General features: G+C 41.6%; 4 protein-coding genes across 5 annotated transcripts in view; 1 reads left to right on the top strand and 3 right to left on the bottom strand.

Annotated features, from left to right (window-relative positions):
• Nucleotides 1–1854: 1854 nt before the first annotated feature.
• LOC139297032 (tensin-4-like) lies at nt 1855–10948 on the bottom strand. 2 transcript variants are annotated; one of them, XM_070919626.1, is made up of 13 exons: nt 10897–10948; nt 9576–9849; nt 8185–8527; nt 7507–7838; nt 7317–7412; nt 7004–7135; nt 5955–6047; nt 5190–5267; nt 5050–5103; nt 3490–3661; nt 3289–3357; nt 2818–2847; nt 1855–2667 (listed from the first exon to the last, which is right to left on the bottom strand). In XM_070919626.1, exons 2-13 carry the CDS (start codon nt 9826–9828, stop codon nt 2535–2537), a joined length of 1785 nt encoding a protein of 594 aa, XP_070775727.1. In that variant the 5' UTR covers nt 9829–9849; nt 10897–10948; the 3' UTR covers nt 1855–2534. The 2 variants fall into 2 exon arrangements, with proteins under 2 accessions (XP_070775727.1, XP_070775719.1); XM_070919618.1 differs by lacking the exon at nt 10897–10948 and adding an exon at nt 8730–8907 and having other exon boundaries at nt 9576–9833.
• Nucleotides 10949–12601: 1653 nt separating this feature from the next.
• ccr7 (chemokine (C-C motif) receptor 7) lies at nt 12602–16298 on the bottom strand. The gene is made up of 3 exons (XM_070919637.1): nt 16283–16298; nt 14928–14977; nt 12602–13827 (listed from the first exon to the last, which is right to left on the bottom strand). Exons 1-3 carry the CDS (start codon nt 16296–16298, stop codon nt 12769–12771), a joined length of 1125 nt encoding a protein of 374 aa, XP_070775738.1. The 3' UTR covers nt 12602–12768.
• Nucleotides 16299–18510: 2212 nt separating this feature from the next.
• On the bottom strand, nt 18511–24839 carry LOC139303314 (SWI/SNF-related matrix-associated actin-dependent regulator of chromatin subfamily E member 1-like). The gene is made up of 10 exons (XM_070927089.1): nt 24833–24839; nt 24462–24505; nt 24053–24157; nt 23092–23172; nt 22643–22774; nt 22245–22416; nt 19773–19945; nt 19560–19661; nt 18881–19142; nt 18511–18785 (listed from the first exon to the last, which is right to left on the bottom strand). The coding sequence occupies exons 1-10, from the start codon at nt 24837–24839 to the stop codon at nt 18580–18582; spliced, it is 1284 nt and encodes a 427-aa protein (XP_070783190.1). The 3' UTR covers nt 18511–18579.
• Nucleotides 24840–26766: 1927 nt separating this feature from the next.
• LOC139294290 (zinc finger protein Aiolos-like) overlaps nt 26767–27831 on the top strand; it is a 28789-nt gene continuing 27724 nt past the window's right edge. Inside the window, exon 1 of the mRNA XM_070916146.1 lies at nt 26767–26869. The gene's annotated coding sequence lies outside the window, so the exon portion shown is untranslated. The remainder of the gene's footprint in view (nt 26870–27831) is intronic.

Genomic DNA, 27831 nt, shown 5'->3' with positions numbered 1-27831 from the left:
ATCGCCATCAGTTGCCATCCATGCTTTATATGAATTTCAAATTACAGCATTCATTGAAGTTCAGGCATCACAACTGATGACTGAAACTGAGATTTCTCTCATCGAGTCTCGACTCTGGCAGTATAAGCATTGCATTTGTGCTGATCTAATGGGGCCATTTTTATAGTGCCAGAAAACCAAATATATCGGACCCACATTCATAACAATACAATCTATCAGTCTTTGTGTGTCGTCATTCTAGATGAAGAAAAAGTGTCTCTCAGCGCTGTCATTATTTCAGTGTGAGGTCACTGGACAAAAGAGATTATATCGACCATATGACTGCTTAACTTCAGCATTTCATTTCAGGAGGCTGAGCGCACAGATAGATGGAGATAAATGGAGGTTTTTGACGGATCACTATGAGCTGCTGTGAACTACTAAGGGTGGATTTTTTTTTTGCTTGTTTCTCTTTAAAAGACTGTACACAAATTATTGTGTGTGGGGGGGGGGGGGTACAGTAAAGTTTAGTTACTGAATGTTATCTCTCCAGGTAGCACTTCATTCGTCACTATCCAATAGCAGCTGCATACCAACATACAGAAAGCAGAGCAGTAAAGTACAATGTGGTAAAAAAAAAAAGAAAAAATGTTGAAAAATAAAGAATGACTAGAATATATATACACATTATTTGCCATATTTTTGGCTAATGCTAATTCCACATCTGTGCGATTTGGTGGCTATGTGAAAATTATTATTCCATTAACACGTTAAGGTTTAAATTAGAGCCCGCCATCTTAAATTCTTTGTGCTCTTTTAGTTATTACTGGCCAGATGAGTTGTAACAAACCTATAATTACAATTCTTTAGTAGTTCTATAGTTTTATAGTTTTACTTGCATATTATTGCAATTATTCTCTTAATCAAGGGGAGGGTCGCTGGAGAGGGCCACGCTTTAAAAAAAAAAAAAAAAGTGAAACATAAAGTCCACCCCACTTTCCCACCATAATAATTTGCGTACAGTCCCTAAATGCTTGCACTGCAGACACATACAGCACTTAGATAAACATCAGCACTGAGAGGTATCCAGAATGTGTGTACTTTGATGGTCTTTTGTCAATGCAGTTCATTCTCTATGTGGAGAAATAAAAATCTTGCAACTCCAACTGATAATGTAGCCACACTTTACGATGCATTATCCCAAATAATAAAAAAAACTGCTCACTGTGATCTTAACAGCAGCGGAGCTCTTAACACTCACTATGTCTCAGAGAATTTAGATTCCCTGTCTTAACCAGAGGAGGGCAGTATTTGTAAATAGTTAACACGGCAGCGTATCTCTAATGCTCGACTCGGGTTGTGTAGCACATGCTATCTGTTACACCGTAGATTAAGAGTTTTTATGCTAAGTTTTGAGTTGGCACCAAAGATATTAAAAACAAGAAAAGGGCCATTGTGCATTGCATTGTTCATTTGGGTGCCTCAGAATAAGTTGAGACTATTTAAAGATATTATCTATGCAGTTCTGTGCTTGACTTTTCTTTGCTTTATGAAGCACACTCTTCATTCTGGGAGCTCTGTAACGTCAGAATGAAGCATTATGCTTTATCTAATAATTTATCATTTAAAATAAAATAAAAAAAGAAATGTATGCAGACTGTTGTATTTTTCTGTCAAATGGTTACCACCATAGACTTGGTTTGAGTTACAAGAAGACACACAGCAATGAACCACAATGCCTTCCTTCATGCTCACAGACAGGCTTTGATGGTGAGGAGAAGGAAAATGTAGAGCTCTGTTTTGCACTCTTTCCCCCACACTCTCTCTCTCTCTCTCTCTCTCTCTCTCAGACATAAACATTTGTAAGCACACACGTGAGTTCAACAGTTCGACATGTTTATTTTTCATCGCAACAATTTGCAAAAAAATACACGAATATACAGTTTACAGTGCAGTTTAATAAATACGTTCTGAACTCTACAACTCGGGTATCTGCAAAGTTTCTGGTTTGAAATGAAAGGACATGACAGGATGTCAGTTGTTTTTCTTTGAGTCTATGAACAAAAGCCTTCAAGATCCCTCATCACTGTATTTTATAGCATTGGCTAGCGCAGATTTATACACGGGAATCATTCTACGTTTACCTTTACCATGTCCTTAGGTGTTGGTTTCTAACATTCTATACGATAACGTTTTCATACATCAATATTACTGAGTTTGTTAGCATTTTTACAAAGTAGTCGGATGCTTTAACAGTGGTAGCGTGCCATTTAATTACAATCATATGTTCCTGGTTCCTTGTCAGTTCTGTTCTTGCTTTACAGCAGTTCAGTCATGTATATCTTCATATATGCCACAGTTACACCTGCCTTTTCAATATGACTGTCATCATCTGACCGTGGTACTCCGGCAGATACAGCATCTTGTCCAGTTTAACAACGGCAGCAGTGACACGATGATATTGGACAGGTTACTTGAGGAAAGTGCAGTATAAGACAGGCAGTGTAGGTGGGGCCTTAAGACCCCCTGCTGTATCATGTTGTCTCAGTGTGTGTTTATGGCCTGGCTGTGGCCGCCTGAATAACCTTGATGACTTTGTCGTAAGGCTGCAGGGGGTCATATTCTGCAAAGATGTGGCACACATTCTCCATGCCAGCCTCTATACCTTTTGCCACGAAGCCAAACATCCTGTTGGGACAAAGAAACAATAGAACGATTAGATTTGACTCAATTGGTACAATTGTTTTTTTTAATTATAAGTATAATCCTGAGAGGGTTTACTATGGATCCTTGCATGAGCAATACATCAAATTTACAGTTAAACATGTGAGCAATTACCTTGCACCAAAACTAGAGCCTCTCACCCACCTGTAAGAGAATAAAAGACAAAGTTTAAGATTAAAAGATGTGGTCTACTTTCATATTTCTGATAAGAAATATGTTTTGTTAGAGAAATGCCTGCTGATATTTTGACATCATAGCAGGAAAAGCACAGGTGTAACTAATAACATGAGTGAATTCTGCATTCCATTTAGATGTGCCAGTTCCCTAGTATTGTGCATGCTGGCTTTCTGTCTGGGACAACAAAATGGAACTCCATCATTAATGTGATTAGTTACTCTTGTGTTTTTTATGTGGTGAATTCAAAAATATGGCATCTTCCAAAAAAACTAATAAGCTGATTTATCAGCTTGTTATATACACTTACTGACATGAAAGAGAGTGAAACCATAGTGAACATCACATATTATCTTTTCATATCATTCTCAAAATGAATGGCTCTGATTGAACATGTTAATGCATACTCACAGTCGATTGTCTGGATCTTCACCACTGTAGCTGAGCAGCTGAGCAGGGTAATGGCGCCTGAAGAAGAGCCTGTGAAGACACGATTATGGCGGTTAGAAATGCTCAGGTTTTAACAACATGTTGCACCCAAACCACTGAGAGTTTGTTGTGTACTGTAAGTAAAATCTCAGCAGTAGGTTGGCAGGATGCATCTTTTCTTACTTCCTGTTGATATCTGTCAGTGTGACACCCTTCAAAGATGCCTTCAGGTTGACAATGGTTGGCGTGAAGGAACCCGGGGCCTTCTCGAGCGTGGAGGACACCGCCCTCTGCACTGCACAAGGGCCCGTCAGCATCTCAGTGGGGACAGCATTCAGGTAGACAAAATTGCAAGCTGTGGAAAAGACAAACATTGTGATAGAACATGTAGGGTAGCAAAACGTAAAGTGAAGCCCCCTCCAACTCCTTCCTGGAGTAGTAGTTGATTAACCCTTTTTTTTTTCATTCTCCAAGGGAAAATAGATCTATTTCACATATAATTCAGATCCTGTCAAATGGGATTTGGCCCAAATTTACTTACATTTATTGCTGACGGGAAACACAGTAAACTTCAACCCAAGCTGTCTTTTCTCTATGCAGTTCCAATGTACAGGTCTATTTCGCATTTTGTTCAATATACTTAAGAGTTATAATTCAAAATGTATAAATAATAGACAAAAGTATGGCCTAACATATATAACAATAACATCTGAAACAGGCATTTCTTTAAAAACAAATGTGTACATTTCAACTGACTCTTATCTACTTTTCAAATAAGTATTGTATGTTCGGGATAGTTTTAGCAACTTGAAAAATATTTCTTATATGTTTGGTTGTTTGATGATTTGTTGCTACTTGTACTTGAGAATTTCCAGTTTGGTATATGGTAGTTCATACTATCATAAACTGACCCATATATATAAGTAGTTACGAATACCCGCATCCGAAAACGTTATTCGGGAAAGCACAAATAATATTATATATAATATATATCATAATTAATTATATGCCAATATTTAATCAATTTGATGCTTTGTAGGCACAACAATCGTATTGCCGATGAATATTAGGTTAGAAATTACAACATTTGCCCGATTTAAGGTGACCACGCTCATTTCCGGTCTTCGGAGCCAGATACAGATGATGACGTAACCCGCATTAATTAGACAGCTAAAGTTACAAGTTAAGATTCTACATGCAATATATGCTCTGCTGTCGGCTGTCTGTTTTCTCATTGTATTGGCTTCAAGATAACGTTACTTAAACGTACTAAAATGTAGCTATTTCTCACTGAGGACTTTCTGGAAAGTTTCAGAGGAGCCCTGAAGACACTCAGCTAGCTTTCAACATGAACTAATTAGCTAGCTGGCTAACTTAACCTCAATTAACAAGCTGCTTGGGAAGAGCTACTGTTAGCATTTCCTACATTCCTCTTTCTGAGTACAGAAGAAGAAAAGGTAAGAACATAGCTTTTAATGTAGGTTAAAGCCACGTTTGTCACTTAAAGGTAATTATTAGTTATAATTTTGTTTTGTTTTTAGTCCACTGACATTAGCAGTGGTTGCTAACTTTTCTCATTTGTCTTCTTTTTTATGTTCCTGCTGCTCCTTGTTTCTTTTGCCGGATGTTGCACTTTGTCAGCATTACTTGGAGGTAAGTGCTCGTAAATGTAATGTATAACCTTGTATTACTTGCTAATGTAAACAAATGGGGTTTATATTCTTTACTGTCATTTTGTCCCACCTGTTTTACTCTTGTCCTCTGAGGCTGGTGTATCATTGGCCCTCCCTCCCAGTTCTGTGTAGGCAAATAAGAGATCAGGTTACACATACATACATACACACTCACACACTCAAACCCTGTGTCTTGCAATAACGGCCTACCTTGGGAGTGGAGCAGTAATTTACAGGGTAAAGCATAAGCAGAAATAGTGTGCTGGTAGACCAGGGCAGAGAGACTACCTGCAGAGATAACACAAAACCATAGCTTAGTTAAAAAAAAGAAAGGAGGAAAAAAGGTCAGACACAAATTTAAATATTTAACTGTGATGTCATTTGAAAGTGTTAATGAGCTGAGGGAGGTTGTATGATATTAGGGCAGTGTAGAGTTATTTTCTAGATGTGGAAGGTGGATGATAGTTTTGCCTTTTTAAATGTATCTTAGTCCATTGACCCATTCCAGGAGCAATTCCAGTTTTAAAAAGTCTGAATGTTTTTGTCACGATATAAAGCCTTTTAGGTGAAATTTTAATTAAATTACAATTTCCTTTTTGCTTTTTTTGTTGCCATGAGGGGATTTTCCAGAGCCACCACAGCTACAGTACAGATAGATTTCTGCAGAAGCAGATACATCAGCACATGTGCCTCATGCACATAGGCTCTGATAGGGAGGCCCATGATATACCTTGATAATGGCTCTGTGAGTGTGAGAACACACCCTATGATCTCATACCTTTGAATAAGGATCCACCCACACCCCAAGAGGCCAGATATGGCTGACTCAGCTATGGTGTGGCAGACATCATCAGCCTAACCAGGGTGTGCACTCATATTCAGAATCAGAATCAGAAATATTGAGGCGAGTGGATTTTCGAGTGAATTTAGAAGGAAGTTGATCACTTCGACATGTGCAGCAGAGTATTGACTTACCAAAGTACGGTTCCTGAGAAGAACCTTTGATGCGTACGCCCTTAGGTGATGATTCAATGAGGAAGTGTCTGATAAGATCTGAACTGCTCTCCCCTGTTTGGATAAGGGTCACATGTCAGGAAAAACAATATTTACATGCAGCCAGTGGAGTTAATGTACAACGTTAATGTACATATTACATTCATACAACCAAAATAAATCAGGATTCTTTATATAGATACTATATATTTCAGATATTATAATAATAAATGATTCTGTCGGTTGCTGTACGTGGGCCCTTGAATTACGATATGAGCTTCATCTCTCTTCAGGAATGCCTTCATATCTTGTCTATGCCATCTGCCAGGGATAAGGTAGCAGTTTGTAATAAGCACATAAGAACCTCTGTTGTTAATTATATTCAACATATGATCCTGTGTAGTATTCTTCTCTCATTTGAATGTAATTTCTAAGCTTTGACTTATTTCACATCTCCTTCCAATGTCCCTTATAAGTCTTGAATCATTTTGTTTGACTATATTGATAATACACTGCAAATTGTTCCTGAAAAGAAAAGAGAAACAAAGATCTCTCAGCCAGGGATAATTGGGCTCTCTAATGATCCTGTAATTCAGCAGAAGATTATTGTAACAGACAACAAACTCTGAGTCTGCACCCTGAAATGGCCTCAGTGCCCGACACAGTGCTCACATGTCTCTCATATCCTGTATTCCTAAAAAACAAAGTTTAGCAAATACAAATCTGCAAATGAAGTAAGCCTCAAAATTGTTTTGTGAGTGAGGTTCATTTTCTTTTTCCATAAACTGCTGGTTTGCTTTTGTGTTTACACAGCGTACACTGTGGGTGGAAAGAAATAACAGCACTGTCTCCTGCCTCGCCACAGATAGCTGGATGTCATCAGACGTGCCCGTGCACGTCGGCAGAGTTGGGTAAGTGACTCCCTTCTCTTTCCTGTGTCTGACCTAGCGCTGCTGTGACTTTGTATAATGGCAAGTGATTCCAAAGGAGGCGTTAGGTCAGGCGCGCTGCACCGACTAGTAAAAGTTTACCTGGATAGGCGGTGGCAGTGAAGTTGCCGGACGTTTGGTCCACCTTCATGGCCAGACCGAAACTGCCTCTGTAGGAGGTGCTGTCTCTCACAACAAATGCTCCTGCTTCCTTGTCCTTTATCAGGGCTTCGGCTAGAATGAATGAAACATCACAGAAAAGGCTCAAAGACAGTTGCACATGTGTGTTTCTTGCTGTGTCTGTCCTACATTCCTTTAGAAAAGACAGATCCTGCAAGATGAAGTAACTTCAGAGCTTGAGTAAAGCTATAATGCCTTCAATGAGTTATCTTATTGAATGTTTTGAGATTCTCACCTTCTGCTCTGTTGATATGTGGACGGAACCAGAACTTTGAAGTGTCCATGACAAATTTCATTGAGGGCTGGCTGCCATTAAAATGCGCTTGGAAACCTAAACAGCCATAAAAATATGACAGTTGGATCAAATATTGTTTAAAATGTGGTATCTACCAGCAAAGTAGACCACTATGACACTTGTGACTCACTGTTTGAAGAAAATGGCTTTGAGTTGGACACAGGGACGGTGTGTATCAAGTCCATTTCTGGTCCAGAAGACTGAGTGTGCAGATCCAGCTGTGGTGAACCGTTGACTAGCAGTATAGGAATATCGGTCAAGGACCCAGAGAGCGAAGCAGGACTGCTCTGTGCTCCTTTGCTGTGAAGCTCCTGCAGATGTCCTCGCCTTGTCAGCGGGGGCTTGTCTGGGCTGTGCCTACTGTCAAGGGGCCTGGTTCTGGACCCGTCACTGAAGGAGCCGGACGTGCAAGTGAGGACGGACTCTGGAGAGTCAGCATCTTCACTGGCCAGGGACAGGTTGCTGTGCAGGGAGGAAGATTGCAAATGTACAGATCAATACCCAGTACTCTTTAGTTTGTATCAGTAAACATTCACTTTAGCTTCACAGAGAGAAGATGGTACCGCATTGGTTCTGGCAATGTGGTTAAATTTTCCAGTTTGGGAATGTTATCACTGTCAAAAAAACACTTCCACTGCAAAATCATAAACAAGTATCAGTCCACTTAGTCAGCTGGTGACCTGGCCCTGTTCAGCCTCTTAATACAGCAAGGTTAAGGTTTTGCAGCATACTTACAAGTCGCTGCATGTAAAAGATGATTATTTCTAACTTGTTTAATGGCAGGCCTTCCTTCAACCATGTGTTTTACCTGCCAAGGATGTAGCTGGTGTCTGAGCATGTTGACATGGAGAGCAGCGAGGCAGCGCTGTTTCTGTTGGAGTGCGACAGGCGCAGGGGTCCTTGGGAAGAGGCTATGTCGTGCTTCGGCGAAGGATTTCGTCGGGGTGCACTCCCACATGGCAGTGGAGGCAGGGAGGACGTAGGGGAGCTGGAGAACACCAGCGTGCCGTTGGGGCTGCAGCTGAGGCTGCCATGTGTAGGGATGGCTATGCTGGGTGACACAGATGGGACCACGGTGGGCAGGGAGCCGGGAGAGCGTCGTCTGGGGACCAACGCGCAGTGGGAGACGTCTTCATCTGAGCAGGAGTCGTCTGGGGATGCAGAGGAAAATGACAATGAAATGTCATGAAGGATGTGACAGGGATGCACTCAGTGGAAAAAACCCAGCGTGTTCCGTGATTTCCTTCATGCTTTGGTTTTCTGTTTCTGCAGAACGGGCTTGGCCTCCGCATGTAAACACACAGCTGATGAAAATCACCTGATAAAGACATTTCATATTTCTCATGCAGGTACCTGCTTGCAAGCAGCTCAGGCCATTCCTTCCAAACTCAATGCTTTGAATTGTGCGTTTCTGCTGTTGTGATGTTACCAAATCACAGAGAGGAGTTCCAACTTGTTTTTGTGCACTTGAGGATCTGCCTGCCTCACTGTGTTGATGGGCAGTGAGTGAGTTTGTGCTCTCAGGAAAACACTGCAACCAAAAGTTACATAATAATGACTAATGTCCATACAGAAATAGCAGAATCCGTCTGTGGCTGTGGTCAGTGTTGTTATGAGGGGAAATACTGCATTTTGCAACGGTAGGGAAGGAGTGCTCGTCAACACGGCTCATGGATTTTCTCTTTAACTGTTTTAACCTCTGTGACACTCCACAACGCCCTCAGTTTCTTAAACGTACAGCCAAACATCTTTAAAGAGAAGATGAGCAACAGGAAGTACATTTATATGCCTTGTTGACTCTTGTGCATACTTTTTTTTCGATCAGAGCAGGTCTGAGTGAGGACGCCGCCGTGCCACCCTCATGTGTGACTACTTGGCGAGCTTCTCTGCATCTGTAGCATAACACGCGCAGGGTGTGGTAATAGTCTGGGCAGCAATCCCAGAACAGCTGAAGTGGTGCAATTACCCCATGATGAAAAAAAAGAAAGAAAACTATTTCAAAAAGGGAGGGTAAATTTCCAAAGCCCCGGGCTATGTGTACTATTTGTTATATAAGGGTGACTGTTTTACTGTGCTGTGTGTCACACCTCTGCACCTTTGTTGCACTCTGTTGACCTTGTTGATGTGTTTCAGTAAAGAAAGAGTAATGACTGAATGATTGAATAGTGTGGAAACAAAAGCTTTAATGCTGTACTGTACCTGTAGGAGGGCTGATGCACGTGGGACTTGTGTTGACCTGAATGGGTTCAAATGTTGGATCCAGTTCCAGCATGAGTTGGTTGAGATTATCCAGGGAAATGTCGAGCTCAGGGTCCTCATAGTTACTGCCGGGCTCCACGAGACTGGGACGTTGACTGACCGTCTCCTGTGCTGAGTCCAGGCGGATAGTTTGACCCACTCTCAGAACGTGATTGGGTATCATGTGGGACATGCCTGTAGCTGTAGGCATCATGTTAGGAGAGTTCACGATGAACTACGACAGAGACACAATGGACAGAGATCAGTTACACTGTCTTCACTGTAATGACTGCCTCGCTTTTGTCCCCTTTGTAAAACGGACTGTAATGAGCTTTTCTTTCCCAGATACTCATATTCACAGAAAATGGCCATTGTTATGCACTATACATAAACACCTAGATCAAGTTTTTCAGTGTTATTTTTGGTTATTTAAGCAGCAACTTCCCGACATTTGTAGTGCATTTGCAAATTTTAATAAGAAATGATCTAGATATTTATAGATAAAGGTTTTTTTGTTGCAGTCGAACAGTGTTGTCTTACATTTGGTCAGTTCATCACTGTAAAACTTGCTGCTGGTATACTCACATTGACTGGACCTAAGCAACAAATAGCTTGAAAGTTGTTGTTGTGGTTAATAAAGAAAATAAAGTCCTAGAGGGTGTAAGTCAGTATATGCAGCCTAAGGCTCCCCACTTTCTGTTTCTCAATCCGTGCATGAAGCCACTTCATGAGTAAGATAAGATCATGATGCGGTGGTTTTATGCATGGATTGAGTAAATGGCCCTCTGCAGTGCTGATATCAGCGCGAATAGCTGCTCAGGAAGGGTGTGTCGGGATGATCATCGGCTCATACTGTGTCCCAGACAAGGCGTGGTGCTCAGTGAGTCACCCAGGTGACTGGCGGTTGTCATGGCTACGCTAGTGTTTTCCTACAACAGCCAAAACTCTTGGGGTGAATGTAGTAGTTTGGAAAGTAGTCGACAGACAAAAAAAAATCAGCTTTTTTTTAAAAAAAATTTGAGAAGCACCCACTAATTTTCACAAAGCGTCTTCTTGAAATGAGAGTGCACATGTGAAGCATCATCATTTTCTTTAACAAAGCTTTTTATGTACCTGCTGCAATAATAATAATAATAATAATAATAATAATAATATAACACAGTTTTAAGACTACATTATTAAAATGAACAGGGATCAATACATTAAAAATGAAGTACTGATCATGTATATTTTACTGCAACTGATTTGCTGTGCAGGATAAAACAGAGAAAGCTCATCTTACCTTATTTTCTTCTGGTCAGGACTCTACTGTTGGAATGCTGCTCTACTCTCAGACTCTTCTACTTTGACATGTAGTATGTTGCATGCTTTTATTGACGAAATCCCAACCCTTTTCCCTGTGAGCCTATCAGCCGTGAGGACTGATGATGTCACCTTAGCAGTGTAAAGTTTTTAGCTGGAAGGGCGTTTTTTTTTTTTCCAACAATGAAATCAGATGAGTACACAGAGCGATGACTTAAACTCAAATAACTGTATCAAAAGAGGTAGTGCATGGGATGTTATTCTTTTTATTTGTAGTGTTACTCAACACTGGACTCTTAACCTGGAGGGTGCATGTACAGCAGCAGGGGAGAATACCTGGTGTTATAGGAGATGTTTTATCATGATTTCACAAAGCCTGGTGAATAAAATTGAAATATTCATATACTCACCACCCTGAGTATATGAATATTTCAATTTTATTCACCATGATAATGGCCCTACTCATAACTGTGGCTACACCTTTGACCTAGGCTTTATGGATTTGATTTAAATATAAACAATATATATTTTCTTTACAGTCAACCTGCTCCTAGCACAGAGACGGCGCTCTCCCTAGAGCGTCACATAACATCCTGATTTGTTTGGGGGTGAGGTAACTCCATCTAAATTTGAGTGCAGCTTTTGACATGGATTTCTTGTGGAGCACGGTTTTCTCAAGTCAGGTGTTCTTCGTAACCTTTGCGGACAAGTCAAGTCAATTTTATATATATATGTATATATATATATATATATATCTCCCAATATCAAATCACAAATTTGCCTCAAGGGGCTTTGTAATCTCTGTTGTATGCAACACCCTCTACCCGTGTGCCATTGTGCTCCCATGACTCATGGAGTCCCTCAAGGAAGGGTCAATTCTTCTCGTGCCATTTTAATTTTCCTGCAACATCATTTCTGTTGGGCACATCGTCTGTGGCTGTGCCCTTGATTATTGTCATGCTAACGATACTCATAACACATTGCTGGAATCAGCTTCTGAATGACTAAACACTTTCTTGTATTAATCCTAACAAAACTGACGCAGGCTCCAGAAATTATTTAGCATCACTTCGGTTTCCCTCTGTGAACCAAGGGATATGAACTTTTGACTTCTGTCAGTAATTGTTGCTTTTTAATTAGGTTTTAACTACTCGTACTTTAACTCAAGAAACTAACTCAAAAACAACCTACTCTAAAATTCCCTTCATTACATATAAGTCTCACTTATATAGAACTTTTTTATTTATAGATTTTTTTACTACTACTAAGTTTAATGTGTTTTGGCTTTTTATTAGAAGATATTTTTTAGATATTTTTGGGCATTTTTTGCCTTTATTTGACAGTGATAGCTGGGAGAGTGACAGGAAATATGGGCCGCTGCAGTAAGGACTACCAGGGCACCCCTGTTTTCAATGCCGATATAATCAGTGCAACTGAAGTCTTGTTTCAGTGAATTTAATCTTATTTAATTCGTACAAAATTGCAAAGATCTTACAATACAGAAAAGAAATAAGATTTTGTTTATATGAAAATAAAAACAGTGTAAAACTGTGGTTTGTTTAATGTACATGATTTGGTGCTCTTCAAATGGTTGAGTAAAAGCCCTGCAGATTTTTTTTTTCCTTAACACTATGAATTTAATGAAATACTGTAAACTGTAGATAAAAAAAATAACCAAAGCCTTGTTTGATCTGCACTGATGAGAATAACAAAAACAAAATGCACATAATTGTCGTTTATATGATAAGTTCTGATATGTACACGTAAAATATATTTTGTATTTGAGACTTTTGACACTTTTCTCCTCATGTCCACTGTGTGGTCTGCCAGTGTGAACAGGCTGTTGTCCATATTAAGGAGAGAACGTGGTGGTGGTGTCAGTGTCGGTGGCAGCTGAGCTCCTCCTCCTGCCGCAGGTGTACCTGAAGAACCTCTCCTGGCTCATGCAGCCAAAGTCCTTCAGCAGCTTCAGGAGGTCATGACGAAACTTGACACCGATGAAGGCGTAGACGAAGGGGTTCAGGCAGCACCTCAGGAAGGCCACACACTGGGTGATATCGGTGGCATAGAGGAGACGGTTCTCATAGTTGCAATCCTGGGTTCCTCCTTTTGCAGTGACTACTGTGCTCCAAAATAGGACCAGGTTGTAAGGCACTTGGCAGACCAGGAAGACAGCAACCACAGCCAGAATCACCTTGATGGCCTTATTCCGTTCAAAGTTGCGAGCCTGGCAAAGGGTCTGGACGATGCTGCTGTAGCAGAAGCTCATGACCAGGAGCGGAAGGGCAAAAGCCAAAACAATCTGGCTCGCCTGAAGGCTGACGCGGAGCCGGTCCGAATTGCTGGAGTAAGGGGTGCAGGTGTTGTTGTTGATAGTGGTGTACTTCATCTCTGGTATGGAGAAGATGAGCGCCATCACCCAGATGACAGCTGACGACACCTTGCTGAGAAACATTGCCCGGGAGCGGTGGCGGTGAGCGGAGACGGCCTTGGCGATGGCGAAGTAGCGGTCCACGCTGATGGAGGAGAGGAGGAACATGCTGCTGAAGAAGCTGACCTTGTAAACAGTGTGCATGGCTTTGCACACCAGGAGGCCCAGCACCCACTCGGCCATGGAGTTGGCTGCCCAAAAGGGGAGCGACAGAGCAAAGAGCAGATCCGCGAAGGACAGGTTGAGCAGGTACACGTCCGTCATGGTCTTGAGACGCTTGAAGTAGAAGAAGGTGAGGATGACCAGGAGGTTCCCTGCGAGCCCCAGGAAGCAGATGATGGAGTAGAAGGTGGACATGAACCAGAGGCGGAAGTGGCGGTTGGATTCTTTCACACAGAGCACGGGGAAGTCATCGTAATCCACAGAGGGGAAGCTATAATCCATGATGGTTGTATTCTCTCCATTCAGAGACAAGCATGGCTGTAATCATAGACAGATTAAATGGTCAGATATAAACAAATAACAAGTAAAGTAATGCAAGCAACTATCAGGGAATCAGAACAAATGAACTTCCCACACAACACATTTTACTTGTCTAAGGTGTTCCTTAGAGCAGTCATTCTCAACCATGGGCCATCTACTGGGCCGCGAAAAACTTTCAGTTCTGCGCCTGTGGGCCGCGAGGGCCGCGGGACCGCAATGCAGCTTCCCACCACTTGGTGACAGTGAGGCGTCATTCAGTTGTTGAACACGCTCCAATAAGCAGCAGCAGAAGAAGCCAGCTGCAAACTTTTGGCTGACGGTATGGAAAAGTTTTTAAAACGAAAAAATGAAGATGAAAGTGATGCCACCCCCTCCTCAAAGGCGAAGGTTTTGAAAAATGAAGACTGCTAAATTGTCAAATTCATCAGCAGGTTATAAGGCAATATTTTCAATTGCACTTTATTTAAATTTTATTTACAGTTTATTTAATTTGAAACTTATTATTTTAAATGTATTTATTTTATTACCACAGAATTTTATTCATCAGAAATTCTCTTCAGTTTTTTGAGTATCTAAACCAAAATATTTTTGGATTTCAGATTTTGTTAATAATATTGACTTGAGCCTTTATATTTGTCCTTGTAGCAACTTGATTTGTTATAATTGCTCGCCTGTTCAGTGTTGTTGTATGTGCAGGTTTACATGAACCCTAACCCTACATGATATAAAGAAATGTCTTTGAGATGATCACAGTGTGTCATATCATTTATTTTACAAGGTTTTAGCTTGTTAAACTGTAAGTGGACTTGATTTAGTTATTGAATACAAATCAAACCAAGACTCGGATCAATTGAAATGAAAGTGTTAATATTTAAATGGGCCCCGGGCCACTTTGTACTGGGAAAATTGGGCCCAGAGGTCAAAATGGTTGAGAACCCCTGCCTTAGAGGAAGTGGTGCTTGTGAGGGGACGGTTGTGGTTAGTCAACTGCTGTGTTGCTCCTCAAACTGGATACAAATTGCTACAAATGTGTTAACATCCTGCTATTTGTCATGTTCACAACTGTAATGAGAGGCGCTGCACTGTATTTTTCTTACCCTGTAATTCATTACCAACATCAGCCCGGCTGGCAGAAGCCTCTGGAGATCTGAAAAACAAATGGATTGATTTTTTATTCTTTATTTTTTTAGACAATCGTCATGTGTAATGTTAGAGAGTCACAGAATGATCAGTTAAAGGGGCACTACGACTTAGTACTACAATCCAATGAAGTTAAAGAACTCGCAAGAGACAGATTTACAAAAGAAGGGTCAAAACTGAAGCAGCAAAAGGCTGAAATGTCCTGAATTTTACTCCCTAGAATGGGTTAAACTCCAAAAAAGGCTGGCTCCTACACTTCCCATAGCCAGCAACCAATAGCATGTTTTCATTAGACCCTACCCGCCTGGTCTGTGAAACTTCATAACCCCAGTTTATAACTCAGACTCTCTGTTATAAACGTTGTAAATAGACATTATACAACAGGTTCAAAGGCTGAGTAGTATACCTTATTACGAGTGAACTGACCTTCAGGTGGTAAATTGGTGGTGTTCCCCTTTTAAATGCTAGCCTACTGGTCATATTTTCAGTTAGAATGTGTTTTCATATTTCTGGTGTCATTGCCATCAGAAGTAAGCGGCTTCCTGTGCAGTTAGTGGTCACATGGTTTTAAATGAGCTTATTGAAGTAAATAGGACTCAGTTCTGTATTTTTATAGCTCTTAGTAGTAAAGTAAAGTATTCAGTCACTGGCTGTCATTCTGGTGAATGTGATACTTGAAACTCCTGTTTGTGGGTTCTTACAGGAGAAGTGTCATCAGTCGCTGCTCGGCAAATGAGATAAGAAAGAAATCTGTTTAAAAACGTTGCAAGCAATTGTTTATTTCATTTGTAATATTAAGCAAGTATCACTATTTAGAAGGGGCGGTGGTTGACTCCTCCAAATATAATGTTGGCTGATAAATGACTGTAGACTATAGATATAGAACAAGATGTACAGTTCTAACAGGATTTACACATGCATGAAGTCAACCTCACAATACACGTCTGTGTTGCTGCCCTTTAAAACAACAGGGTGAAACAGTCATGGCACTGACACCACTTTCAATCGTTTTACACATGGTTGACCACGTTAAATGTAGTTGATTGAACAGGTTACATAGTCCTCACTCCCTGGTAGACACAATAACTGTCATTGATTCATTTGATACCAGAAAAGTCCATCCAGCCTGAAATTGTAGCTGCTTTTTTTTTTTTTCAAATTCGCTTTTGACATTGCTGCGATTAACTTTGAATTATTACTTCAGGTTATCCTTTTAAACACAATCATTTTTTATGGCTTTTGTTTTTTATTTTACATCTATTCATTAACCATCCTTTTAACTATCTTAGATCAACTTTGATAAGGTACTCACCGCTGACAGAAGTCATGTCTACTGAATGAGCGCAGGTGAAGCCACTAAACACAGATGAGCTGTGTTTGATGGTGGTTTCCCCTTGTTGAAATGAAGAAAAAAAAAAATGCTTCACAAAACCTTTTCTTCTCCTCAACCCTCAAGGATCGTGAAAAAACCCACAGACTCCAACTGAAATATGAGCAAAACATTTTTATCATTTCCTCTTTTCTTTTTTTTCAATGGCTATCACTAGATGTAATTATATATGGTCCTGTCTACATATTAACATTACAAAAATGTCTACTATACCACAACATTTCAGTAAAATCAAGACAAAGGAACATATGCACAACCAATGTGTCAAATTGATACAGAGCTTTTTTTCTGTTTTGTTATTACTGGAGTTATTTCACACGACAAGTCATGTTTCCATTGACGGGACTACCTGAGAAGGAGCAAGGGGCTGAGGTGTAAAGCGTTAGATGAATTGTATGTAAATTAGTTATTTCAGGGGGAAAGCCAGACGCTCTCTGTTTTAGCGACACACACTGCAGTCAGTAGACGCTTATCTGAGACTTTGTCGTAGATTGTTGTGTATGCAATAAGCATCAATCAATACAAACCCAGTTCATCAGACTTTTTTTATTTTTTTATTTTTCCCTCTTGCCCCCAGCAATTATTAAGTCAACATATAGTAATATATAGTATTTAGTAATAGTAAAATATTATTTATTAATATTATTCAGTTGTATTTCCTGTATTTCACAGTATCATGGAGTTTGGTTGTAGTGGACAGCAGATGAGGCTTTGCAGAAAGACCCTTTCACCCACTAACTACACAAGATCTGCACAGGCTCCTCCTGCACACCTGTATCACTGCGGTTGTGGTTTCGCGCTTTCACTTGAGGCAGTGCTAACCGCACGGTACAAAACGTGGCGGGTTGCAAGGCAGGGGACATCTTTCACGTTCAAACTGAAGCACTGCCAAATCTGATCATCACACCATCTCACGACAGGCTGACACCGTAGGAAAGCATCACGCACAAATCTCAAGTCTGTCAGGTCTCAGTCACTACTTTTGGGCACTTAATTCAGAGTTTTGTCACATGCACGGCTGAACACTCGTGAGGATCGCTAGTTGCTGCACTCAACTCATTGAAAACAGGAAATCAGAACAATTCCCTCTCACCTTACCCACTTCCCTTACCTGCTGTGTGCAAAGGACAAATGTGCTATATGCAAGCACACTCTATGCAACCATGAATGTCTGATACAAGTCTCTGCATACAATTGAGGTGAAGACTTTGTTCAGGGTAGAAAAGTTTATTGGTATAAATATGCAAAAGGAAATTCCCTTTAAGACTGCATGTTTATGTTCTTCATGCTGTTTTACGACATGAAAACCCATGTTTTAAGCAAACCTCGTTACACTGTGTACACAATTACGGTACATTTAAAAGTTTTCGGCTGAAAAATTGCAATATTGATCATAACACAAATGTTCCAAGCGTACTGCTTTTGATTTGATTGACAGCTAGCAAACTTGAGAACACTGGTAGTCGAGCATTGTACAGCATTGATGATCGTGTGATATACATGTGGTGGACGGACAACCAATACACAAGTGTAATAAAAATGCTGATAATAAATAACAAAAGAACTACTTCTAATGACTACAAACTCCTGAGACAATACTGCCACTGTAATACTGATACAGAGAGTAAACAAGGAGATGGTCACCCAGCTCCACTCTTCACAAGTGTGCCAACTTATTTTAAAACATTGCAAAAAGTACATGCAAACATAACAATAAAAGCAACAATGACACATCAATACAAAGAACAACATTAAATATAACACTGAACAATGTTTGATTCATGTGACAGCTTTTTTTGTTCATATAGCCAGTCTTTTGCGACGATCTGGGATCTGTCAGACGTAGTGCTAGAGATATGTATCAATATGTGCTGAAGAGGGGCCTGTGTGGGTTCTTCCGGATGGCAATGAGGCCTGTGGAGGAAATATAGTGCTATGGCGCACTAAGCAGCCATTGATTTTTAGAAAGGACCATTGCTTTGTCGGTTTCAAGTGCTTTACATTTTTCATTTATTTGTATTCAGTCTTTGAGCCTTAATGTTTTCAGACTCCATTAAATCTCTCCACCGTCTTTGCCACTGGCTTGTTAAACATTGAGCCCGTCTGAACTCTCTTCATATGCTTTGACAAACTGAGATGATACTGTGCAATATATGTTATCAGAGGATGATATCAGAGGCCGAGCAGGTGTAATGTTCACGGACAGTCAGGCGCTGGACTCAGTGGGCTGCTCTCGCTTTGCTTGGCCCCTCCGGCGGCTCGCTGGTCAGGGCGTCTTCTGTCTGAGCAGAGGTGGTCTCTGAGCCAGTGTTACTGTCACTGGTTCCCTCCTCCATGGCTCCCTCTGGGACGCTCTCCTTGTCCTCTGACGCCCCCTCCTCGCTGCCTGGATGAGCCTCAAGCACCTCTGAGGCCTTCGGCTTCCCTGTGTCAAAGAAAAAGACATGTTAAAAAAACCACAAATCCCCGCAAGAGAGCCGGATTGCACCGAAGCCACTAATGAAGGCCAGTGTGGCTCACCTGGAGTATCTGTAGCACTGGGTTCTGTGTCCTCGCATTCCTTGTTGCTACTTTCACCGAGGGGGTTTTGCTGGGACTTGCTGCCATGTGTTGCACAAATGTGTTTTTCTTCTTCTGCTAAGACACAGGTGGGGGCCTCTCTTGCACCTCGGTCTCCTGCATCCTTCTCTCGTTCCGCCACGCGTTTGCGGGCTGCCTCCTCCGCTGCAGCGATCTCTGCAGAAATCTTCTCCATGTCCACTTCCACCTTCATGCAGCACAGCTTCAAATAATGGGAAATTTAATGCAGAAATCATTAGAATTGTATTTTATTTTTAATTTGACAAAGTTTAGTGTTGACTGGGCATGCAGGTTTGTTCAGCCCTGAAAGTGTTGCTTCTCAGTCTGAGAATGGACGCTGTAAGAGCTCTGTAAAGGACAAATGGCGCCGCCTGTTGAGAGCAGTGGACAGTGCACTGAACTGCACAGTGCTGCACCTCATTTCAACAGTTGTTATGGGGGCTACAAATTGTAAACGATGACAGGTATATGATTGCCAGAACATGTGGATGGAGTTAGCAGCAGCTGGTGGCTGTAAGGCTGGCACATAACCAGGGCTGCACACTGTACAGTTCACGAGCAAAATGAAGCTCGCGTGCGAGGAAGCAATGACCCAAGCTCGGTGTAAAAGATGCCGTACCCTTTTGAGCTCATTTGTGAACGACTCTGTGGCTTCGATGAATTTTCTTTTCTTATCCTGGTGGCGGTCTTCAATCTGAAGCAACTCTGCCTCCAACTTTCTCTGTGACACAAGACAGACAGGCACCACGGTTATTAACCCCTAAAAAACAAAGCTAAAGTCTGCTAAAAGCCAATGTTGTTTGAAGATTAGAGGCCCACAACTTGGTCATACCTGGTGTACCATCAAAGACTGGACCTGGCGTTTGAGGACCTGCATGCGAGCCGTGGTCACAACTGACCGCACATCGGGAACCACGCTCTCACTGAGGATCTCGCTGATCAGACGGTGGTTGCGTTGGAAACGAGAGGCAGCCGAGTGCTTTATAGTAAATCCGTCATCGTAATCTGAAGGCATGGAGAGAGAAAAAACATCCCAGTTGTTACGATTGTCTTAGGGAATATATTTCAATACACCTGTGAAAAGGCAAGAGTTGGCACAATGATACAAAACAAAATGATGTAAATACTGCTGTATCAAGACACAATAAACATAAGGAGGATATTGCTCAATATTTATGCAGAGTGAGAGTTAAGTGTAGGCCATTATATCAAAATACATCCCAAAGCAAAGCAATGGGACAAGCTGTTAATTATAACCCACTGTGTGTGGACAGGAGCTTCAAGAATGTAGTCTGCAATTTCCATTCGTCAGCAAATGTTCTTCTTTGTCTTAAATATATAAATACAGGATTATGGGTCAGGAAGGTTAAAATCCAAATACAGTTAATCTGCAGTGTCTTCAAACAATAATCATCCCTAGATTTTCCACTACACTCTGCGGTGATAAAGAATTAAGTCCAGATGGATATAAATAGGAGTTATTTATTTATATATTTTTGCAAATGCATTCAGGATAAAATGCCAAACTACTTTCAGAAGCATCTTGATTACAGCTTTAGACCTGCCGCAATTTGAGAACCATCATTTCGGAGCATTTACATTTTTACAATTCTCTCCCGTTCTCCTTCGCCGCAGCCGAAACGCACTACCCTCATTCAAAATGAATGTCGGTATACGGCTGTCCTCAATTCAGAAATTTGACAAGAGATTTTCAATAGAAGACCCCAAAAAGTTCTGTAAGTGACAGCATTGAAAAAAGCAATTCACGAGCAGCATGTTGGTGTGGAAACAGATGTGATAAATGTGACGTGTTACGGAGATCATGTCATGTCAATACACAAAGTAGATTATGGATTGATATTTGCACAGCAATTACTTGATTGTAATTAATTTGGACATTTAAAGAAGGCATTAGTTGCAGAGTAAGAGAGTAAATCTAATCCATCTATATATTGGATTTGAAAAGTTCTGTTTATCGGTACATAGATATGATAAATACATAGCTGGATCCACAAAAACAGTTCATTACGTGATTCTTTTCTGCATATTTGTTAACCAATTGGTTCTTGTTTTATATTTCCATTTGCCAACACTGTTCACGTGATCATATACAATACGTGCCACTCCTTACCGGCTTTGTTGTGGCAAAACTGTGCTAAACCGCCATGTGATGCTACAAGAGCTCAGCGTTGGATACCACCTGAACCTGCTGCTGCAGTGCACCCGTGTGTGCACATTTGAAACTTTCCTGAGAGCAGAAATGAATCTCGTCTGCCATGCTGGTTTCAAGGGTGCTCACGTCAACAGGAAACAGTTGAGGGAGACATTGTGAGGGTAGAGTGTGTGAATTAAGCGTCTCTAATGTTAACAAATTCAGCAGAATTCAGTCTCATTAATGCGTGGAACTTTTAAACTTTTCCTACTAGCACAACACGGTCCCTCCGCGTGACTAATGTTGTTCCAGGTTATCTTGCATGACATATTTTAAGTAAAACGCGGGCACCTCCTGAATGCCTACTATTGTCCCGATTACAATACATGACAAACTTTCAACACATATACATTCATGTAGTTTTTCATGAATGCATTTTATAACACAGTGGGATCCAGCCGTCCTTTGCTTTTGACTTCATGTGTCTAGCAGGCACTTTGATGCTGTTAAGAATGGAACAGGAGAAACGGGTACATGGCAGCAGCTTAGAGTAGCCTTCCTTTAAGACTGTACTTATTACTAAAGCACAGTCTCTGAATATGTAGCCACCCGGAGAGCTAAATCTTATTTAATCATTGACGTACGTGCAGTCTGTAGAGAACAAAACCCACTGGGATACCAGCTCTGACATTTTTATGGTCTGGGGTTTCTGAATAGCAATTGCTTTTATCTGTAGTTTTCCTGTACATCATTATCTTAGCCAGACCCCAGACAAGCATCATTTCCTTGAGGTGGGTGTAACTCAAACGTCTTCTTCTGCCTTGTGTGTCTAACGTGTGTGTGCGTCAGTCTTTAAAACAATAGAGAAAAGAATGTAAATTTTGCAATTATGTCTTAACCAAATACCAAGGACACCTACAAAATGTAAACAGTTGTGCAAAGCAAAGACAAATTTTGTTCCATGTTGCAGCTTCAGCGCAGAAATGGCATTTCAAAGGTAGCATTACCAAAAAATGTGGAACGGTTCTAGCAGTGCAGAAGGAGGGAAAAAGATAACAGTCTCTGGGTGTCCAACTCTGTGTGGTCGTGCTACATTAATTACAGCTCTGTCACAAACCTTGGGAGACAAAGCATTCAGCTGAGCGGCCTTACCATCTGGATCCTCCGCTGGCTGGATACTCATGTAGGGCTCGCCCTTGTCCAGTCTGGACTGCCTCTGGCGGCTCTCCTCTTCCAGAGCTGCCTCGGCCCGACTTTTTGCATTGACGTAGGCCAGGTAGGCCGGCGAGTTGTGATAGGCCTTCATGCTCTCGTTATACTCAATCTGCGGTGGGAGAGATGACAGGAATGACGAGGAAACAGAGGAGGCAGGCAGACACAACATGTGGACCCTTGTTTCAATCAACTACGACAAGATGAGGAAAGAGGTTTAGTAAGGACTGTTAGAAAGGAAAGAATGATGACTGGAGGGACCCACAACTGTTGGAGACACATCTACTGGTCACCCATCAGAAAAAAAACCCATAAACACCCCTTGTAAAACAACCAACCTTCTCTGCTTCGTAGTCATTCAAATAATCCTGTTTCTCCTCATCAGTGAGGTCCCTCCACATGCCACCGATTATCTTCCCAATTTCCCATAGCTTCAGATCAGGATTGGAGGCTTTTACTTGGTCCCAAACCTGGTGATGAGAGCCAGACATGGGTGTGGGGTTGGGTTGGGTTGGAGGGGCTATAAGTGGTTATCTCTTTGCAGAGAGGTCACAAACCAGAGGAGGCCGTGTGCTTTAAGCTCCATCTCCAAGTTCATAAATCCCACTATGTGATGTGGACAGTCCTAGCTAAATCCTGGCTTAATCTGGCTTCGCACCTACCTCGATAAACACATGTCAGTGTCTGAAACAAAATGCACGTCTTACTTACTCTGCGCTTATTGAATATCTTAAAAGCAAAGCATCCCTGTCCTCCAAAAGGCAGCAATTACACACTGTGTACTTACCTTACGGCTGTATCTCATATATGGCATCAGCGGCTTATCAGGTGGCTTGGGTGGCTTTGGGATATTTATTCCAGAGGAATTCTGGTAAACAAAGAAAGAGAGCCACCTTAAGGCTGCTGTTGAGTGATCACTTCCGCTAAGCTAGGCTGAGTACAGCTTGTGAAACTACATGCAGGTGCATGGTTATATAATTTGACATTAAATTCTAAAAAATGAGACTTGGAATCAAATACAGTATGCATCAAAGTAATTTCTTATCACTTCAATTAACTTGATTTAATTAATGTCAGTTTGAGGCCATACACAAGTCAGGAACCCCGCAGAGTACAATGGAATAGCGCTGACCGTGAAAAAAAATACAAAAATCTCACTTAAGCTGAGATTTGCCCATAATGCCATTATCAGAGTCAGCCAACCACAGCTTGCATGCAGCGACTAAATTACTGCTCAGCAGCCAGAGCCATGCCAAGCAGCGAGTCTGTAATGCCATGGCAACACTGATGGCATGGGTTACTTAACATGGCTGTCAGAAATGCAGACTTTAAAAAGGCAGGTGGTATTCGAATACACACAGATGGACTCTTAGCCAGTCTGCACTGTGATGGAGGCAGCAGAGGGAGTTTGGAACGACACACATTTCAGATTCAGTCTCAGTAATGGAATGAGTTATGCTTCTCATACTGACTATTCTGCAGCATCTGATCTTCGAACGGTGGAAACGCAAAAATACACCTAACCTCTGAAAAAAGCAGAGGTCGATCTTGTAAGAAGCTCAAATGCCACTGATGCTTGCAGAGGCTTCTGCGGTGTCTTCCTTTGACTAAGCCAGCTGACAGTTGTGTTCACTTCCAGTTAAGTGTGAAACGTAACTGGCAGTGAACAGTTGCAGAGCTTAATTTCTCCACTTGGGTCTGCCTGACATTTTCGGTCACCTTGTCACCTACTCTGTTAATATTCATACCGTTACCCGACTGTTGCTGCTTTGGCTCCCTCCCAGTCTGTAGTTGTTGTAGGCCAGGTGGCTGTATGGGTTGTACCCCACAAACCCGGTAGTGTTGGGCATTTGCTGATGGAAACAAATGAGACAGAAATACGAATGAGAAATGACATAAAAGGGGGGAGGGGAGGGGGAGAAAGCCCAAGGCAAAAGAAAATGAAAGAAGCAGGAGGAAATGCATTCATGCTGGGGCTATAAGGAAACAATCTTTTTTGTTAGAAGCAGTGCATCATTCTGTGTAAATAACAGGGGTGGTGGACTCAACAAAACACTCTTTAATATTTCAAATATTTTTGATAAAGCATAAACCGTACTAAAAAACTTGGGGTACCCAGTTGATATTTGGTGCCACTCTTTTGTCAGGAATACTTACAGTTGTAGGGGCAGGGGGAGGGGGAGGGGCATAGGATGGTCTCTCTGTTGTGAAAGAAAAGGTCCAGATGAAACATCAGCATCAGTCCTGTGCAACAGCAGAGTATTTCTAATCTTCCAAGTTAGCTAATCCTAACTATTTGCCAGTGATGTTTACTAAAAACATGCTTTCTCTCTACTCAAACTAGACCTCTATCACCTGAATTCTCTGTTCATCATTAATACACGTTTGATGTTACAGTGTTATGGCTACATCACTTCACATGGACTTCTGGAAACAGCAGGTCTGGTATATCTGGAGAAGCATTTGGATAATTATCACCTACAGAGAGCTTGATATCACAACTGTCCGAAACACTCCCAGTTCCTTACTTGACATCTTTGCAGTGAGGAGTGGGTAACGTTACCAGTCTATTCCAGTCATTGGCTCTGTAATAAACACATTTTTAGAGCAGGACAACATTTTATATCGCGTTCATGAGATGACTTGTGTTGACAGGGCGGTTCATGAATACCACAAAACAAAGAGGTGCCGATGATGATTGTCAGACAAAAAGGGCTGGCTAACGCTGGCTGGCGTCGACGTTAGCTCGAAGTTAGCTCGAAGTTAGCTTAACGTGAATATGAACACTGGAAAGATGATTGGGCATAGCTCGCAAGCCATTTAATTGTGGCAACAGAATTGTATCAATAGCGTGAATTTGCTTAACGTCACATTAAATGCCAAACATGTTTTGACTATTTGGAGAGGTGAAATAGTGGTAACTTTAGTTGACGTTAGGACAGTCCGGGTTTCGGCGTTCATCTCACTGTTAGCGCTAGCTACATATCTGCGGGATCCAACAAACCAGCTGTGTCTTAGCTAGCTAACGGTAGCTACATGCAAACGTAATGTAGCTACAGTAACCTGCTGTTTCTTCAGAGCTAGGTTAGCTAGTCTGCAGCTGCTGTCATCATTAAATAGAGCGGTAGTTGATGTGCGTCACTTCAACTGTAACGTTAATTATACTGTTATGACAGTAGATAATCGATGCTAACGCTATGTGGTTGGCTCGGCTCATCAGCCTAATTAACGTGAAATGGTCTGAATAACCAGCAGACTGACGGCTAGCCGGTCACGTAGCTTAGCCACCTACATGAAATGAAAAATGACAACCCTGAGATATCATTAGCATGCAACGTCAAGTCAAACCAACACATCTAGAGACATACACATTCCCATAGATTTTGATGATGACAAGCAAGCATGTACGCTAAAGTGATGGCAAGAAAACTCACCCTAAAACCTTAAGTCCCCACCACAGTGTGCACGTTGTGGCTTTGACAGGGAAGGCTAACCACCTAGCATAGAGAAACAGTCCCCATAATAAACGAATGAAATGGGGTCCACTCGTAAGATTCCTGCAGAATCTTCCAGAATTGCACCCCCACCCTCTCCTCATTACAGCTGTTCCTGTTCCTCGATGCTGATGCTCATCGCCCTCAATAATCACTGCTGCAGCTCTCACTTATTGATATGACAGCGGAAACATCTTTCTCCTCGAGACATTCAGAGAAAAAGAGAATGTATCATAATAGCTGAACAGGGTTTTGCGTCCATAGCTTTATCTTGAATGTGCAAATGTGCATCATCAAGGCTTTCCAGGATAATAATGTAGCCTGTTTACTCCTGAGTTGTTCAGGAGCAAAAAGCTGACCCACATTGTCACCTCATGTCAAAAATGTGCCATGTCAGTGCAGGTGCCCCACAATTTACAGCCATTCTTTTCTACCAGGCAATCATCTCAGGCTATATATATATATATATGTGTGTATATATATATATGTATACATACACATACACACACACACACACACATATATATATATAAGTTGGGATGACTTATTATGTCACCATACCGTAAGTTGCATTATGGATGCTTCACAGGCTGCTAAGCTTTTGAGAAAATTAAGGTTGCCCTATTCACTGCTCCCTTGTTGTGAGAACTGAAATACCTTGCATTCTTGTTCACATTGTTTGAGAGCCGCCCAGGTCAATAGTTGTAATAGTGTGTTCCCTAAAGATAACAACCCAAAGCCTGTAGGATTAAGCCTACATCTCTGCCCATTCAACCTGCATAGTACTTGTTTTGGATTTGTTAATTGATTGTGTTCATTGTGACCCCGTTTCTTTCTGTTTACACTGCACACTTGAGAGCTTATTTTATTTCTGCTTGACCTGCATCCTGTATAATATGCATGCCGACACCATTGTGATCTCATCTGCAGGTGTGGCGCTTCATCTTCTCTTCATTCACCGGGCCACGGCCAGCAAGCTGTACGGATTTGACGGGGAGCAGATTCCACACGCACAAGGCATGGGCAGGACCCTGTTTAGTGTCGGACCCCTGTGATGGAGTACATCTGGAGGTAGGGTGGAGGTCACATGCCTCCTGTAAGCTACTGTGCAGGCTTAACACAGACACTCACACAGGGCCTCCCAGGCACAGCTGTGGGATTGTCAATGCCCAGGGGCAGAGCAGGGCCTGTGACATTTTGAATCAATCAGAGGGAAACCCATGAAGCTGGTCTTATAATGCAGATTCAGACCCAGATCTTAAGCCAGTAGAGCTCTCCAAAATAGACTCAGGCAGTGGAACTAAGCAGACTTGAAAGTTTACTCTGGTGGTGGATGGTGGAGGTATTTTTAGAAGGCGCTTCAGTCAGATTATTATGATGTATCATTCCAGAGGTATTCCTTGGACAAATGCCTTGAGTATTATCATTAACCTGTCTGTCAAACCAGCATTCACGATGGGCTCAAGGAAACATACGGTACTTGATTACAATGCACCAAAACTCAACAACATTTACACATAAAACTGGGCAAATGACATTGTCTTGCTGATTTGGTTGGTTTGACATTCAGAAACATGTTCATAGACAGTCCACTGTAAATGTTTCGTTTTCTGCCTCTGGCTTGGAGGCAACAATGTGACCTTTTTGTCATTTGATGAAAGAAACAGGTAGGCCGATAAGCTCATGTCGATAATTGCGAATTTAGATGTGAAGTGCATCCCGGAACACAGCTTCTTATGTAGTCCTGCACCTGCAACCTTTTATTTAAAGGTTTGTTTCCTGTTTCATTGTGGCACTGTATCTAGAGCTGCTTTGGTCATTTGGAACTCAAAGGTGGACTGTACTTACTTACTGTACATAGCTAACAAATCAGCAAGCATGCTTCCTCGACTAACACTAGTGCTACTTTTGCTACAGCTAGCACTGCCAATACTAGCCTGACCAATATACTGGATTTTTCTGAATCAGAATCAGACAATACTTTATTAATCCCCGGGGGGAAATTATACAGATCCCAATATTTGAGAGTTTAA

The sequence above is a fragment of the Enoplosus armatus genome, chromosome 2 (genome assembly GCF_043641665.1).
Source record: "Enoplosus armatus isolate fEnoArm2 chromosome 2, fEnoArm2.hap1, whole genome shotgun sequence".
Classification (NCBI taxonomy): Eukaryota; Metazoa; Chordata; class Actinopteri; order Centrarchiformes; family Enoplosidae; genus Enoplosus; species Enoplosus armatus.
This window is presented reverse-complemented; position numbering and strand designations above follow the sequence as displayed.

Bases quoted from the DNA above. Each gene is read 5' to 3' on its own strand.
- ccr7 (XM_070919637.1), bottom strand. The intron at 13,828-14,927 runs GTAAGAAAAATA...CTATGATTACAG, and splicing joins TGTTGGTAATGAATTACAGG to CCATGCTTGTCTCTGAATGG.
- LOC139303314 (XM_070927089.1), bottom strand. The intron at 24,158-24,461 runs GTAAGTATTCCT...TGTTTCCATCAG, and splicing joins CTCCCCCTGCCCCTACAACT to CAAATGCCCAACACTACCGG. The intron at 19,662-19,772 runs GTATGACCAAGT...CTTGTGTCACAG, and splicing joins AGTCTTTGATGGTACACCAG to AGAAAGTTGGAGGCAGAGTT.
- LOC139297032 (XM_070919618.1), bottom strand. From the start codon at position 9,695: ATGAGGACCCTGAGCTCGACATTTCCCTGGATAATCTCAACCAACTCA. The intron at 8,908-9,575 runs GTACAGTACAGC...TTTTGGTTGCAG, and splicing joins GTGCATCAGCCCTCCTACAG to TGTTTTCCTGAGAGCACAAA. The intron at 2,668-2,817 runs GTAATTGCTCAC...TTGTCCCAACAG, and splicing joins GGCTCTAGTTTTGGTGCAAG to GATGTTTGGCTTCGTGGCAA.